Raw genomic sequence first — 17,431 nt, forward strand, 5'->3', positions numbered from 1 at the left:
AACTATAGCATTATGAGGGTATGCAAAGTAATACCAGTAGATCATAATGAGAAATGTGAGTATATACACGTATAACATTTATATGTGTGTGTGTGTGTGTGTGTGTGTGTGTGTGTGTGTGTGTGTGTGTGGGTGGGTGTGTGTGTGTGTGTGTGTGTGTGTGTGTGTGTGTGTGTAGGTCCGGCGTTACGTGGGCGACATGGTGAAGCTGTTCTCCATCAGTGTGACCAACGTGGTGGACGGTGTGGCCTCGGCGTGCCGTGCCTGTGCCCTGGTGTCCCAGAGTTCCTCCTGCGTGCCCTGCCCCGCTGGCTTCTACATCCACAGAGGCACCAACCGCTGCCAGGAGTGTCCCGCCAACACACACCTGGCCGGGCGCCACACCTACGGCCAGGATGCCTGTGTGCCGTGCGGGCCGGGGAGCAGGAGCAACAAGGTAGAGAGTTCTGCTGTTGCTGTCTTTCCTTCTCGGTTGGCATGAAGCCTTGATCAGCATTCCTCCGACTCTGGTTACACAGCCCGTTCTCTTCCATCTGCGTACAAATATCACGACTTTACATGACTTTGTTCAAAGTCTTCAACTGCAAGTCGCATTTGACGTTTTTGCTATAATCAAACCCTAACCTTAAAGGAGAATTCAGGGTTTTTTTTTACAACCTGGACCTTATTTTCAGCTTGGCTTATGTTAAACAAGTCACCCAGAACAGAAATTTCTCAGATTGATGCAGGACTGAGCTAGAAGGCACCGCGCAACGGCTTGGAACAGAAGCCGATAGGGCATGTGGCAACCATGCATTTACGTCCTGTAAAAACTAAAAAGCATATTTTCTGCCACGCACCGGCTCATATCCTTATTATATCATAGAGACAGAACTGGAAGCACCTCTACTGACCGCCATCTGCTTGCTGATCCCAGATCAGGACTGTGTGTGGGACCTGAGTCTGGAACTCTATCACTGGTGGGGACAAAATGTTTTACTATTTGATTGTTTAAACACTGCAAGCAGGGCGGAACATAGATTTCAAGCAGGGCGGAACATAGATTTCAAGCAGGGCGGAACATAGATTTCATATGATTTTAAGTGATACATAAAATGGAGTTCTGCATATATCCTTCTGTGGCTTCTTTGGGCTGTTAAAAAAATCCCAGCTTTCTCTGTCTCACACTCATCACAATGTGCTAAGCCAAGATAGGTTTATTGCTTTAATGGAAAAAAAGGAAAAAGTGGTAATGATAATTAAGTAATAAATATTTTGCAATATAGCAATATACAGTAATGCTAGCCTGGTAAACCAGCCGGTCACGTGAACTCACATTTCATTTGGTTCTGCGCGACTGTCTGGCCTCAACTCTGGGAGGGCTGTCTGCAGAAACGGCAAAGCGGACGAGCCAATCAGCGACCCGCCTCGTAGTTGACATCGTAAGCGGCCAATCAGAACGTCGCTAGCAAAACAGTAATGGCTGCCTCCTTGCCTGCCTGCCTCGAGGAGTAATGTCAATGTTTGTCTAGTTTAAACAGCCATAAAGTGCAGTTATTCCAGAAATAGACTCAATAACAACAATTGAACAACTACAGGAGTATGCAACAGCGGAGCTTCTGGGCGGAAAATATGTTTTTGCCGTTCTCCCGAGTGGATTTGGGTTTGACTGGATCCAACGCGGTTTGGCTGAAGGAGTTGTCTGTCAAGGCAAGTACATCCGCCCAACTTCCACCCACTGCAAAGACTGTGTGAAGGCTTCAGGCCAGACGGGAACGAAGAACAAAATTAAATGTGAGTTCACGTGACCGGCTGGTTTACCAGGCTAATATAATGCAATATAGCAAATAACAAAGTGGCTACTAAGTGACACATAGTGATTGTATGAGTTGTGATTTTTGGTTAGTTCAATAATACCTGTTATTAAATGTTATGCTTTGACAAATGGGTTTTATAATGGCTTCCAACATGATTCATCATCAAAACTGGGGATCAGAACTAACCATGTTCCAATAGTTAGTAAATCTCCATAGTGGACCCGGCCGTATGTGCTGTATTTTGGGTCGACAGGCAGGTTGATTGTGCTGTTCTCTGTCAGGAGCATTCCCTCTGCTACAGTGACTGCTCCTTCTCCCACACCGAGGACAACCGCACGCTGACCTATGACCTGAGCAGTCTGATGGGCGTGGCCTCACTCACCATTGGGCCCAGCTTCACCTCCAAGGGCACCAAGTACCTGCACCTCTTCAACATCAGCCTGTGTGGCCACGAGGTACTGTAGTACCCTTTTCCCATACATTAGCGGTGGCTCGGCATGGTGCCGCCCGGCAGCCCAGTGTGTCCTGGCTTTGTGTTTCCATTATGACAGGGCTACCTGCTTGAAGGTGTGTCTTTAACTGATAACGTGCTTGTCTTGAGTCGCAATGCAGCGGCAGCATGGATATGGTGTGACAGTGACTACTCACTAATGGTCAAAAGTTGTGGCAAAAACGGTGGTAACCATTGCATTTTCCTTTAAGTTCTTCACAATAAAAAGCCATCCGTTAGTTTGTCAGTGGAATGCTGAAGCAGCAGCAGCAGCAGGAAATGTTTTCTTCAGCTCATCAGTAACACGCAGAGGCGAACCATCTGGGCCTTCTAGGTATTCAGTGAAGGCCCAAGAAGAAATTGAAAAAAGATTTCTCCCCCCCCTAATAAATTATTTGTTCGTTTTTATTCATTAAATAACAGTAATAATGTCCATAGAGATTGCTATGAACTTAGACTCACTTTGTTCCAGCAAACATGGGGTTCAAATATTTGGACCAGCCTCCACGGGGAAATGGACCAATCACAGTTTTTCTTCTGATAGTATTAACAGCAGCCCTTCGCGAAGCGAGTCAAATCAAATAAATCTCAACTGAATGGCATGACGATTGATGACAAGTGTCTTAACCAATCAAAATGTCATTGAGTTGTGGAGTTAGCCAATCACAATTAGTTGAGTTGTGGGTGGGATTTATTTTTATTTTTATTGACAACAATAGTAATACAATGACAAAGAATAACAGACAAACAAATATACAACACCAGGGATTACAGAAAAAACATTGCAATTACAAAAAGAAAAAAAAGTGCAGTATACATATACGTAAATTACAGTTAAAGCAATATGCCAAGATTGGAGCATAAATTCAAGGTTTTCACAGCTTTACTATTGCATGAGGTAGCTAATGTTCTGATGTAGGACTCTGCTTCTTTCTTAAACATGTAAAAAGAGGGTTTCATTTTTAACACCTTACATTTATGGATATAAAACTTTGCCAGTAATATGATGAGATTACAAAGAAAAAAATTATTTTCTTAAATCTCTCTTGTAATTTGTAAACCCAAACAACACATCCTTCAAGCGAAGCACAAATGTGTCATATATAGAGTCCAAAATGAAACGACATATACCTTGCCACAGCTTCCGAGTGTGTTCACAGGTCCAAAACAAATGAAATACAGTCTCTGGGTGCAAGTTACAAAAAGTGCAGGTCACATCAATATCCTTCTTATATCTTACCATAACTTGACAGGAATTGTGGGCGGGATTTTTCCCAGAGCGTCACCAGGCTCTTCTCGGCGAGAAAGAGCCTGGCCTCTCTTTACAAGTGATTTTGTCACCCTGCCTGTTTCCGGCCTAGAGCCCGCCCTAGACAGGAAACAGCGGAAATAGCTCGATTCACAATATCACATATTTTAAGCCAATACAGAAGCTTTACTTTTCAAACAAATGGCCAGTTGATGGAATAGTTATAACGCTAGTTGTCTGTCCGCTGTTATCAATAATGGAGGAGCAAGTACAACAGTTGAAGCATCTCTGCTGCCTGTGCTGGGAAAGACATGGACATTGATCATAAGATTTCCCATAGCGAGTACTACATTGTCTTTGGCTGTCCAGAAACCTTCCTCGGCAGTGACTAGAAATGTGCTAACGCTACTATACAACCTGTGTTGTTGTTGTTATTTTCAGGCGCTAGCTAACGTAACCCTGCCACGTCAAGCTAACGGCAACAAAGACGTTTTTGGTTTACGCCCCCCAGAGCCGTGTAACGCCCCCATGACACAAAGCGGAGTCATTGCGCCAAGTCCCCCCTGCTATTTAATGTAATGACCCATGATAACTTTTCTCGGGTTGAGGAAAATGTAGGTAAGTCTTTGTATGCGGATGATGGTGCTATCTGGATAAGAGGCCGTAATGTATCTTATGTTAATAAGAAAATGCAAGAGGCAGTACTTGAAGTGGAAAACTGGGCTAGTAAATGGGGATTCAAATTGTCTGTAGCAAAGACACAAGTAATTTGTTTTTCAAGGCGGCATAAAATCGCGCCCATCTCCCTGAAATTGTATGAACAACTTCTTGAGCAGGTAAAAGTTATTAGATTTCTTGGTGTATGGTTTGATGAAAAGCGCACATGGAGAGTTCATTTGGATAAAGTTAAGACTAAGTGTCAAAAGGTTATCAACATACTCCGATGTTTGTCTGGACAGGAGTGGGGAGCAAGTAGAACATCACTACACAATATATACCGGGCACTCATGAGATCTGTCTTTGATTATGGGTGTGTAGCTTACATGTCAGCAGCAGAGTCAAACCTCAAGAAATTAGAGTCGTTACAAGCTCAGGTGTTGAGAATCTGCAGTGGATCTTTCAAAACATCTCCAGTGGCAGCAATGCAGGTGGAGATGGGAGACATGCCTCTGAGGATTAGGAGGGCAAAGTTAATGCTGACATACTGGGTTCATCTCCAGGGTCATAGTGACACACATCCTGCCAAGAGCATTTTGAAGGACTGTTTTTAAGTTTTGTTGTGATGCTTTTAAATGTCCATTTTATTCTCTTCTTTTATTCTTTTATTTTCCTGTCAACCATTTTATGTGAAGCACTTTGAATTGCCTCTGTGTATGAAATGTGCTATACAAATAAACTTGACTTGACTTGACTTGACTTGACTTGACTCCTACAGATACCTGGGCATACACATTGACAATAAACTGACTTGGAGCGTTCAGGTGGAGAGTGTATGCAGCAAGGTCCAACAGCGGCTGCACTTCCTTCGCAGGCTGAGGGTGTTTGGCGTGAGCCAGAAGGTGCTGCTGCTCTTCTACCATGCCATAGTGGAGAGCATCCTGCGGTACGGCATCTCAGCCTGGTTCGGCTATGGGGCAGCATAAGGGACAAAATTAAGACTACTGAGAAGCCGTCGGAGGCTATATCTTTGCCAAAGCCAGCTATGGATCTGGCCAATGATATGCCGGCACCGGCAACTGAGAGACCGTCGGTGAGAAATGAGAAGCCGACTATTCATTTGTCTTACCAAGCAATCCACTGGATCGGCTATTGGATCGGCTGGTCATTAGCTTGTCTAGGCTAGCTACTAGCTTGGAGAGGCTAGCAACCCATTGGATCGGCTGGTCATTAGCATTTCTAACCCCACATAGGATAAGCAATAACCACGCCCTGTGGCGCCGGGATTGGCCAGGAGCATTGAAGCTTGGGACTAAAGCACCTGGGGTTTTTCATCTTTTAAAATAAAGATGTTTAAAAAACTATTGCTTGTTACATTTTCAGTGCTGTACCTTTTCTCTGGGTAAGAATTGAGCTTGAAATTAACGATATGATACATTATATTATATGAGCTATGAACGTGAACACAACACCGTTTATATTATTGCATGTTTTTGTAGGTTGTGTACATTGTGTAGATTACAATTATTATGCTTATTATTATTACTATGCTAAGGAAGGTAGGTGACCATAATTCATTTCAATGTCCGCTCTCGAAATCGCTGTCCGTTCTCGAGCTATTCAGTTGGTTCATGAAATCGCTGGGCTGCGTGCCCTCCAGTGTTGCTCCTGGCCAATCCGGGCGCCACAGGGCGTGGTTATTGCTTATCCTATGTGGGGTTAGAAATGCTAATGACCAGCCGATCCAATGGGTTGCTAGCCTCTCCAAGCTAGTAGCTAGCCTAGACAAGCTAATGACCAGCCGATCCAATAGCCGATCCAGTGGATTGCTTGGTAAGACAAATGAATAGTCGGCTTCTCATTTCTCACCGACGGTCTCTCAGTTGCCGGTGCCGGCATATCATTGGCCAGATCCATAGCTGGCTTTGGCAAAGATATAGCCTCCGACGGCTTCTCAGTAGTCTTAATTTTGTCCCTTATGCTGCCCCATAGTATGGGCAACCTCAGTGTGCAGCTGAAAGCTCAAATCACTCGGCTAACACAGAGGGCCATGAAAATCATGGGTGTCAGACAGCACCCCTCACTCCAGGCTGTCTTTGAAAAAACAATCATCCGACAGGCTAAAAAAATCTGCTCTGATCCCACCCATGTGCCCCACCACGAGTACCAGCTCCTCCCCTCTGGCAGGCGCTACAGGGTCCCCAAATGCAGGCTAAACCGCTTTAAGAACTATTTTGTCCCCTTGTCCATCAAAGCCCTAAACAGTAGCTAAAGGCCGCCCCTGTTGCCGTTTTTAACCTGTGTACTGTTTTTACTGCTACTTTAAATTCTATTCGTCTTTATCTATTTTAATCTAAATATTGAAGACAAACAGCGTTGTGCAATTGGGGTAATGTGCAATTCTGTTTTTTTAGCAAATATATTTTAAAAATCACAGACTATATTCGTTTTTACCTATTTTAATCTAAATACAGAAGGCTACAGTGTTGTGCAATCTGGGTAATGTGCAATTCTGTTTTAAGCAAATATATCTTTTATAATCTCTTTTATGCATTGGATTGTACTTTTTGGGCAGTGTGCAATTTTGCTAACTGTTACTGTAATAGTTCTGATGTATGTGCTCCTATGTATTGTCTGTATGTACGTGTTGTCTGCCAAACAGCAGCCATAAGGTGTATATCCAAGAAAAATTTCCTTCGGGACAATAAAAGTCTATCCTATCCATCCACTGTAGCCAACTAGAAACTGTTGAACATATACTTTTACACTGTAGGAAATACGATACAGAAAGGAATACCATGTTTCAGGCATTGAGAATGGCAAAACATCAAGATTTTTCATTGCCAGGTTTATTAGGGAAAACAGCAGGTAGCATATGCATATTATTAAGTTTCTTAAAGAAATTGGGGTAGATATAAGAATTTAGGAGTAGTTGTTTTGTTTTGTTTCTGTTCCACAATCCAGTCCAGTTGGTGGCGGTAATGCACCTTTAAGTTGGTTTGCCAACCGCCATAAAACACTAAAGAAGAAGAAGAAGTCCCCCCTGCCATTTGCTCTAAATGGTACATTCCGCTTGTTCGTACCCGGAAGAAGAGTGAAAACAACCCGCGCGCCATTTGATTCAACAACATTGTTGCACCTGGTAAAGTAACGTTAGCGTTATATCATTTAGCGAGGAATATTGAATCGGAATGGACTTTTGTAGGGATTTGTGAAGTTCACCAGCGGACAGTCAAATGATAGAACAAGCCAAGACGAAGTTTCATGTTTGCTAACTAGCATAGTCAATCAATGCTAGCGCTGCACTGCTAGGGGTTCCCAGACAGAGATCCTAGGCATTCGCGAAGTCCAGGCCAACAACGAGGAAGCGTGGGAAGGATCGCCAAGACTAACACAAACGATAACGAAAGATAGAGGATTTTATGACTATTTGGATTATCTGGAGTAGGAATGGCGGCAGCGAGAGTAATTATTGAAGAAGACGTGGTTGCTGGTTTAATTGAACGTCCATTTTCAAGATTGTCTTTTCAGGAAAAACTTTCCATTGTCCAGGAAGGCCGCCCATTTCCCGTCTTACCATGGTTAGTGCAGCCAGGCAAGACATACGACAGGCATTTTCAAGTTAGCAACTACAGCCGTTATCGATGGCTGACGGGCAGTCGGCGCACCAACAAGCTTTACTGCTGGGCTTGCTTGCTTTTCAATTGTGACAACGCCGGGCCGTGGTCAAGCACGGGATTCAATAATTTGTCGTGCTTAACTAAAGCAGCGGTGAAACATCAATCAACTCACGGACACCTGCGCGCCACTGTTTCCCTGAAAACGTTTGGAGACGTACGTATCGATCTGCAGCAAAATGAGCAGCAGAGGGCAGCGACCACTGCACACAATGCACAGGTGAAACAAAACAGAGATATCCTGAAGCGGCTCATCCACACGGTGGTGTTTTTGGGTAAGCAAGAATTAAGTTTTAGAGGACATGATGAGCGCGGCCAATCCACAAACAAAGGAAATTATCTGGAGTTGTTGGACTACTTGGCGGAACATGATACTGAGCTGAGATGCCAACTGGCAACATCTACAGTGTTTACTGGTACATCTAGCACAATCCAAAATGACCTTATCAGTGCCACTGCAGATGTGTTGATGGATGCAATGAAAGAAGAGGCGAGGAACACGCCATTTGTAGCGGTCATGGTCGATGAGACAACTGACGTGAGTAACACAGCACAGATGTCAGTCGCGTTACGTTATGTCACTGACGATGGTGTGAAGGAGAGATTTTTTCGATTTGAAGATGTCACTGCTGACAAGCGGGCGGAGGCTGTTGCAGCTCGCATTCTTGCCTTTCTTAATGAGATCGGATGCACGTCAAATGTAGTTGCACAGTGTTATGACGGAGCTGCGGTGATGCCCTCTGGTCTACATGGAGTTCAGGCCAGGGTAAAGGAAGAAATCCCACGGGCATTATTTGTTCACTGCGTTGCACACAGACTGAATTTGGTCATGTCTCAAGGTGTTGCTAAGATCAGGGAATGCAAAATATTTTTTAGTCATCTCAGTGGTATGGCAGCATTTTTCTCAAGATCACCAAAACGGACTAAATTACTGGATGACATATGCCAGCAGCACCAACTACCCAGAGTTGCCCAAACACGATGGCACGATTCATCTTGCCTGGTCGACATAGTGTATGAGAGGAGAGAAGTGCTTCAAGAGCTGTTCCAGCACATTGTGCATCATCACGAGGACTTTGACACTGACACGGTTAGCTGTGCAGATGGGTATGTAAACCTTATGTCCAGCTTTGAGTTCCGTTTCCTTCTGGCTACCTTCAACTCCATATTTGAAGATTCTGATGTACTGTTTGACATTCTGCAGACGAAACAGTTGGACATGCAGTTCTGTCTGAATAGGATTAGTGAGTTTTGTATCACCATCCAGAAGGAGAAGTTGAAGTTTCATGCCATCTATCAGGAAACAGTTGGTGAGACTGGGATAGCGAGAAGGCGGCAGCCTGGGGCACAGGTTGATGACGTGCAGACTCATTACCAGCAGCTACACAGTGGGATAATGGACAACCTGCACACACAGGTGAGGGACAGGTTCACAGACCACGAGAGACTAAAGTTTCTTGCTCTTTTAGACCCACAGCAGTTTACTGCATATGGGCAGCGCTTCCCCGACGCGGCGCTCTCCAGTCTGGAGCAAAGTTATGGGTGTCGTTTTGATATGCCCCGTCTGAAGACGGAGCTTGCTGTAATGTATGGTATGGCTGACTTCGAGGGACGCAGCCCTTTTGATCTCCTCCACTTTCTCCAGCAGAAGGGACTGACCGAAAGTATGCCCCAACTCCACCGCCTCACTTGCCTGGTCTTAACCATCCCTGTGTCTACATCCTCTGTAGAGAGAACATTTTCAGCACTGAAAAGGATAAAAACATACACAAGCAGAAACAGCACTGGACAGGCTCGTCTCTCAGCCTTGGCATTACTCTCGGTTGAGAAAGAACTTCTCATGGAGCTGAAGTCAAAGGATAAACTGTACGACCCAGCAATCAGTCACTTTGTTAAAAAGGATGGCAGGATGGACTTTGTTTTTAAGTGATCTTCATGAGTACATTGAGTGAGTACATTTTCTTTTTTCAATACTCAAACAATATTTTCTAATAATTTTCAATTATTAAACATGTACTTGTATAACAAAAAGTGTAGCTGTTCTTAATTACAAACTGCTTCAATCTCCTCAAAAGTCACTGCCTGCCTGAGATCTGACCTGCTGCTCTCCTCTCCCTCTCCTCTCACATCTCTCTCCAGAGTGCTGAATGCCAACACACACACCTCCATCTCCCTGCCAGCCCAGTGACTTCCTGCCTGAAATTTGACCTGCTGCTGCCCCCTTGTGACCTCTCCTGTGCCTTCATCTCTGCATGTGAACTGATAGCACACACACAGATCACCAATCAAGAAACAACAAAGAAAGAGCCTAAATTAGAAGGTCAGACAGACACACGGACACAGTTGTGGACTTCAGACTTTTACCCATAAGACTAGTGGATGTTCAAATGCTTTGTATAAAAGCATGTACTATAATTTCTCTTTAAAGAATAAAGACTATACTAACTTAGTAATTGTCTTGCCATGTTGTCTTCTAGTTTGTAAGTTAAACAGTTGACAGTTAAAATGATCATTTAGGTGTGTCCTCTAGTTCAGCGTTTCTCAACTGGTGGGTCGCGGGGCCGTTTTGATTGGGTCGCGGACATTGGCCATTTTTTTTTATTTTTTTTCGTATTTCATTTGAGTTAAATTCAGATTATTGAAACTGGATTAGCCTGACCAGTTTTACTTGTTTAACAAGCTGAAGCATATGCTCTGCCTGTAATTCAAGAGAAGTCTGCATTTTCATTTCATATTTAATTTTAGTTAAATTCAGATGATTGAAACTGGATTAGCATGGCCCCAGTTTAATTAAAAGTTATGACCAGTTTAACTAAAAAGCATATAGCCTGCCTGTGATTCAAGAAAAGTCTGCCTTTTTATTTCATATGAGTTAAATTCAGACTATTGAAACTGGATTAGCATGACCAGGTTAACTTGTTTTATTATTATTATTATTATTAACTTGTTTAAAAACATATAGGCATGTAATTCAAGATAAGTCTGCCTTTTATTTCATATTTCATACAGTTCAAATAAGACTTTCTGAGTATGACCAGTTTGACTTGTTTAAATTTAAAAACATATAGGCCTGTAATTCAAGTCTGATTGATGATGATGATTGCTGACCTGACGAAGATCCAGTGTGGATCAAAAACGTTTGTTTTTTGAATTAAACTTTTTTGGCATTGTGAGTAAGTGTGCAGGCTCTACCTTCTTTCATTTATGCAGCGTTTTTTGCTCCAGCCTTATTGTACCTTTCCGTGATGTGCGTATAAATCTCTCTTTTTACCTGTAATTCAAGTCTGCCTTATTTCAATTGGTTTTTAACCCTAGTTGCACTTCTGTTGCACTTTTTTGTTCATTTGAGGTTTATAACAGTGCATGAAGGCATTTTGTATTAAATTAACTATTTTTTGTGCAATAAATTTGAGTGGTTTAAAAAAAAAAAAAAGAAATTTGGGTCACGACTTCATGACAAGGAAAATAGTGGGTCCTGAGGCTACACCAGTTGAGAACCACTGCTCTAGTTCCATGTATGGTCCTGGTGAAGGCCCAGTGTCCAGGGCCACCCTTCGCCACTGGTAACATGGCTCCTATACAGCTGAAAGGGAAACGGTAAAATATAGCAGATATCTGAAAGTACAAACAGAAACACAGGAGAGAAACTAAACTTCAAACCACACAGATTCTTGCCTGTGTCCAGACCTTCCAATCAGCCCACTCCACTGAGGTGAGTTTTGGCTGCTTCTGGTCTGGCATGGTGCTATGCAACAGCCTTTTCCTCTGTGGTCTGGCATGGTGCTATGCAACAGCCTTTTCCTCTGTGGAACAAATGAATAACCAATCAACGCCGAGGGGACTGATGATTAGCCAATCAGCGACAAATGAACACTGCAGCAGGTGTAAACAATGCCATCGTCAAGTGCGCCGAGGAGTAATAACAACGATGGCACTTACCTTGTCAATGCCATAGATGAGATAGGCGCTGCTATAGACCAAATCAGCGGGATTTTTACATTTACTTCCGGGTACCCCTGGGTCCACACATTATAATGGCGGTGAACGGCACAAACTGACGTGTTGAAGACAAAAACAGACAAAGAAGACAAAAATGGTTCGTCCGTGTTGTGTTGTTGTTTAATATCATTCATAACAACACTTTCACTAACGTTAGTGGAGACCAGACTAGCTAATTTACCTGTTGGACCAGACCAGAGTAGACTTGACGGGAGCGTACCTATGTTCCCCGGGTCCTATATTCCCCGGGTCCTATGTTCCCCGTTTTTGTGGGACCGGGGAACATAGAACCCTTCCTAACCTCCCCCAGACCCTAACCCAAAACCTAACCTCTCCCACCCCTCACGCCTAAATCTAAGGTCGGCATTGCGGGTGGTCGGCATAGCGGATAGACACCCCAAATGTTACGGAGAGTGTTAAAAACAGGGGAACATAGGACCCGGGGAACATAGGGATGACCCCGACTTGACGCTAAATTAAATTAACGTGGCGTCAGTAGCTCTGTTTGTAACATTAACGTAACCTCGCGTCACCAGGCTCTTCTACGTTAACGAGTCTGCAAAACAGCGAGTTTGACAGACAAACAGACGTTATTAGCTAGCTAACACTACATAAAACAAACACAGAAGAAAGGCTAGATACGTCGGACAAGCATGTTTACCAACCGTTTAACCATTTAAATTGAAAGTAGTCGGCCGAAAACAACGAGAGGGTTTGACAGCATTTATTTGACAACACGCACATTTAAACCTGCCGCCTTCCCCAAGTGGTACCCGGAAGTAAATTTGTTTACATGGTGACGTCACGGTGATTTGGTCTATAGAGGCGGTTTTAAATGAATTAAAAGTACCAGTTACTTTGAAATCCAAATGGTACTCTGCTTTGAAGGCATTTAGGCAGGAGAGAATGAGAGATGATGATGTTTTTGTTGTTGTTGTTTTTGGGGGGGGGGGCATTCTCCCAACTGGATTAACTAAGTTAGATTCGGGGGGATACATTGGTCTCTTGTGATTGGTTAGGGAAAATGGAATTCCCCTGGGGGGTTCCCCTCATGGAAATAACTGGCAATCTCAGACTAGAAGATGGAAATGGAGTGTAACAAGTTGACAATTCAGTCTGATATCAGAGATTCAGTTAGAAGCTACAAAAGTACTGAGAGCTACTGTGAGACACCGTAGCCCGCTTGGCGGCGGGTCCGGCATGTTAAAATTTGTATGGGAAAGAAAATTTAGTGTGGCAAGGTTTGTTTTGTTTGTTTTGGCGCGGCCAGAAGTGCCAATGGAAAACGGGTACAAGTCTCACACACACACACACACACACACACACATATTAATCTTAATCCTTTTCTGTCTCTCGATCTTGCCTTGAAAGAAATAACAGTCATTATCACCCATTATTCACACACTATTCACCCCAATGCCGATGGAAGGACGGGTGAAGTTTCACAGCAAGTGGATGGTGACCAACTTTCAAACATAAAAAACAAACAAAAGACACATCAAATACCTTCTTCACTGTAGCCATGTGCTCTAACGAGAAGGGGGGAGGGGCGGCTACTGTAGCCATGTGCTCTAACGAGAAGGGGGGAGGGGCGGCTACTGTAGCCTGCTACAGTGAGAAGGGGGGAGGGGCGGCTACTGTAGCCTGCTACAGTGACCATTTCAGCTAAAAACTGCTGTCAAACTCCACGGATGTTTTGTAGACTAAAAAACTTCACCCGTCCTTCCATCGGCATAGGGGCGAGTAGATAATGACTTCATTTTCATTTTTGGCTGAACTTTAACTTACATGATCACGGAAGCTGTTTCTACTGTTGCATGTCAACTTCAGGGCAAGAGGGCGGCCGTCTGCATGGATAACGTCACCGATCTGACCGGCAAGGACAGCCAGAGTTACTCGGTTCAGTTTGTCAACTCAGTGGACAGCTTCATCTGCCAATCAACCATCATCCCGGCAGATGGGCGGGGCTTCAGGACAGCCCTCTCCTCTCAGTCCATCAGCCTCGCAGACACTTTCCTTGGTAACACAGTTTTCATTAGGATAGCTTTTCCCTGCCCCCTTTGCCATTTCAAATGATCTGCTAGAAAAGGTGGTTTTAGTGCGTCCGTCTCTCTATCAGGAGTGACAGTAGACACCGTCCTGGATGGCGTGAACGCTAAACCGGAGCTTTTCCCAGAGAACTCCAAGGACATCCCAGACATCAACTTCTTCTACAGGTAGAGAGAGACAGACAGACAGAGACAGTGTGTTTTTATTGTGTTTAAGTCCTAACTGTGCTCACCGTTTCTCTCAGGTCAACCCAGGCTACAGCCTCGTGTGATCAGGGTCGGAGTTCAGTCATCTCTGTTCGCTGTAATCCAGAGATATCTGAACTGGGAGAACTTTCTGTGCCCAGGTAGGTGTTGGTTTATGGAGGTATTTCAGGTTTTTTAGATGATTTTACATTAAAAAAAATTATTGATCCCTATGGGGAACTTGAGTCATTACAGCATCAAAGAATAAGACTTGGTTCACACCAGAAGCATCTCAGAAGCAGCGCGTCACAGAAGCATCGAGCAGGAGTCTTGCCATTCACACCAGAAGCGCTCTGTTTTGCTCCACGCCTCGCTCAGTTTTGCCCTGCGCCGGTCACAACTTCTATTGACTTCATGCCTGGACTCTGCACGCGTCGTGAGGCAACACGCTTAGCTGGTGTGATCGGTCTCCCCTGTTAACAAGGACGCCGAAATGAAACTGCCTCCACAAGGCGTTGCTTCAGCATCGGATATGCATCTGGGGTGTTTTGGGCTGTAACATATGGTAAAAACAAAAATAAATAATAGTAATAATTCATTTATATTTGATAGCACTTTTCAATGACCCAAAGACTTACAATAGGGGTCCACAAAAAACAAGAAACATTTAAACGAGCAATAGGCAACAAATACAAATAACAATAACGAAAATAACAACCGAGCAACAAGCAAAACAAAAACAAATAGCAATTAACACGTCTAATCAGGGATATATGGAAAACAGAGGGGAGGGAGGGAGCATGTGGGAGGGACAGGGGAGAGAGGGGGTGGCAAGGTTGGAGGAGGTGGTCAAGGGTAGGGGAGGTTGAAAAACAACTTAACGAATTTAAAATATATAAAGGGGACCGGGGTCTAAATTAAGAATAAGGCAAACATACCATGACCAACAATTTCAACACGAGATCTCCTGTGTGCGTGCGTGTGTGCATGTGTGCATGCACAGCTCCTGTCCTGCAGGAACCTGTGATGGATGCACGTTTCACTTCCTGTGGGAGAGCGCCAGCGCCTGCCCACGCTGCACCGAGGCCGACTACCACCAGATAGAGGGCGCCTGCAAGGGAGGTGCCCAGGTATCCCCCCCTTCCCCCTTCCCCTTCCACACACATACACACACACACACACACACACCTCTTATACCAATTACCACTTTTTGTCCACTCAGATTCTATTTTTATGGAAGGGGGCGTTCTCACAAGGATAGAAAACATTTAGCTGAAGCATTCTCTCTGCCCCCACCTCTGTGTCTCACCTCTCTCTCTCTCTCTCTCCCTCCAGGAAACTCTGTTTGTGTGGAATGAGCCCAAGTTGTGCACCAAAGGCGTGTGGCTGCCAGCCAGGCGCTCGTCCCCCTGTGAGGCCATCGCTCTGTGGCTGAAGGTGGGGGTCGGGGGCGGAGCCTTCATGGCCGTACTGCTCATCTCCCTCACATGCTATTTCTGGAAGAAAAACAAGAGGTCAGTGTGGCACCTACCAGTGAGACGCACTACCACCAGTCTGCCAACCTACTCGTTACAATTACCTCAAATGATACCTTTAAGTCACTCACTATTTGTCTATGATAGCAATGGTTTGGCTCACGTTCTTTCAAGTAGAAGACATTCTTACAGTGAAGCAGGGTGGGAATTTCACCATTTTAGGGGCAAAGCCATTTAGCCTTTGGCGTTGCAAATTTTTTTAGGGCACAAGGCCACATGCCAGGGCACAAAAGCAATTGCTCTGTTGACATCGTGAAGAGCGATTTTTCTCAAATATGTTTGTTCAAATGAGCCAATTACACATCCTTTGCATAGGGCAGGCTACATTAAAATGGGGTTCAGGCCCAGATCCTTGAGCTTGCTGACCAGCCTGGAGGGCACTATGGTGTTGAACGCTGAACTGTAGTCCACGAACAGCATTCTCACATAGGTGTCCCTCCCCTCCAGGTGGGAGAGGGTGGTGTGTAGCTGTGCTCCTGTTGGGGCGGTATGCAAATTGCAGGGGGTCATGGGTGGAGGGGAGCGTGGGGCGTAGTGTTAATTTTGCCTGCTATTTTTTTATTTAGTCTTAGTCCCGTGTTAAATGTCCTTGTTAGTCTGTATCATATTTAGATAACCTCATCCTGTTTTTATTTAGTCAAGTTTTAGTCGACTAAAAGTTTGAGCATTTTAGTGTCAGCTTAGTCAAATAAAACCATAAGTATTTTAGTCTAGTTTTAGTCAACGAAAACTGTTCACATTTTAGTCCAGTTTTAGTCAATGAAAACTGTTGAATCTGCTGATGCGCTTGCACTAGTAATTGTAATTTGAAGCAGTGTTGGCAACTCTTTCCCAGGGAAAGTAGCTAATGGTGACTCTGCCCACCCGGGCCAGTGTCGGCGTGCGGCGGTAGCAATGACAAGTGGACCGTATTTACAGTCCCCCTCAGCCCGCAGCTGAGGGGAGAATGGAGGGAGCCTGGCTGTGCGGAAAGCACTCCGACTTCTCTGGATATAATATTGTAGACAAGCAAGTAGCTGTACATTTTGGGAACACAATGCCTCATACACATAGATAAGACCCTTAGCTAAGACTGGGTGGGTTCTGTTGTAACTACTGTAAATGTTTTTAAGACAGCTACATGTCAGCTACATCTATGATGCTGCAGCACAGGAACCTGAACTGCTGCATTGAGGGGGGGAAACAGTCTATAATTAGTGTTAATTTTGTCATCTATTTTTAAATTTGGTCGTGGTCTTAAGGCCCAATTATACTCCATTTTTCATTTCAAATAAGGGCGTCCGTTTCAAACGGTGTAATTGTCACTGCCCACATACTTCCATGCGTCTTTCACGTTGGTATCATGTTAAGCAATACATCCACCAGTGGGCAGTAGAGAGTCAAATGCATGAGTGTGTATGCGTATCCGTAAGCTTTCAGATGACGGACAGAAAACGGACGAAATTAACGCAGAGTACGGACAGAAGGCTCTGTCCGTCTCCGTCTCCGTCTTTAACGTTGAGTATAATTGGGCCTTTAGTCCTGTGTCAAATGTCCTTGTTAGTTTTTATCATATTTAGTCAACCCCATCCTCTTTTTGTTTAGTCACGTTTTAGGCCATGTCCACACGGAGACGAGTTTAGGTGTATCCGCTAAAGTTTTTTGTCATATAGACGTTTCGTCCAGATGGAACCGCGTTCTGGGACTATACGTTCTGGGAGTATACGCTAATTTTTCAAACCGGGTCCCAGAGTGATTAAATCTGAAGACGCCACCCTTGCATTTCCGTGTTTACAACCCATACGCATCTTTCCT

General features: G+C 44.3%; 1 protein-coding gene across 1 annotated transcript in view; it reads left to right on the forward strand.

Moving 5' to 3' along the window:
• Positions 1 to 17,431, forward strand: part of elapor2b (endosome-lysosome associated apoptosis and autophagy regulator family member 2b) — a gene marked incomplete at both ends in the record, with an annotated part of 42,693 nt that overhangs the window by 22,746 nt on the left and 2,516 nt on the right. The window contains 7 exons of the mRNA XM_083661860.1: positions 179 to 436; positions 2,078 to 2,251; positions 13,699 to 13,888; positions 13,988 to 14,084; positions 14,162 to 14,263; positions 15,106 to 15,232; positions 15,438 to 15,616. Coding sequence (XP_083517986.1) covers positions 179 to 436; positions 2,078 to 2,251; positions 13,699 to 13,888; positions 13,988 to 14,084; positions 14,162 to 14,263; positions 15,106 to 15,232; positions 15,438 to 15,616 — 1,127 coding nt within the window. The remainder of the gene's footprint in view (positions 1 to 178; positions 437 to 2,077; positions 2,252 to 13,698; positions 13,889 to 13,987; positions 14,085 to 14,161; positions 14,264 to 15,105; positions 15,233 to 15,437; positions 15,617 to 17,431) is intronic.

Source organism: Poromitra crassiceps (assembly GCF_964638095.1).
Source record: "Poromitra crassiceps genome assembly, chromosome: 2".
Taxonomy (NCBI): domain Eukaryota; kingdom Metazoa; phylum Chordata; class Actinopteri; order Beryciformes; family Melamphaidae; genus Poromitra; species Poromitra crassiceps.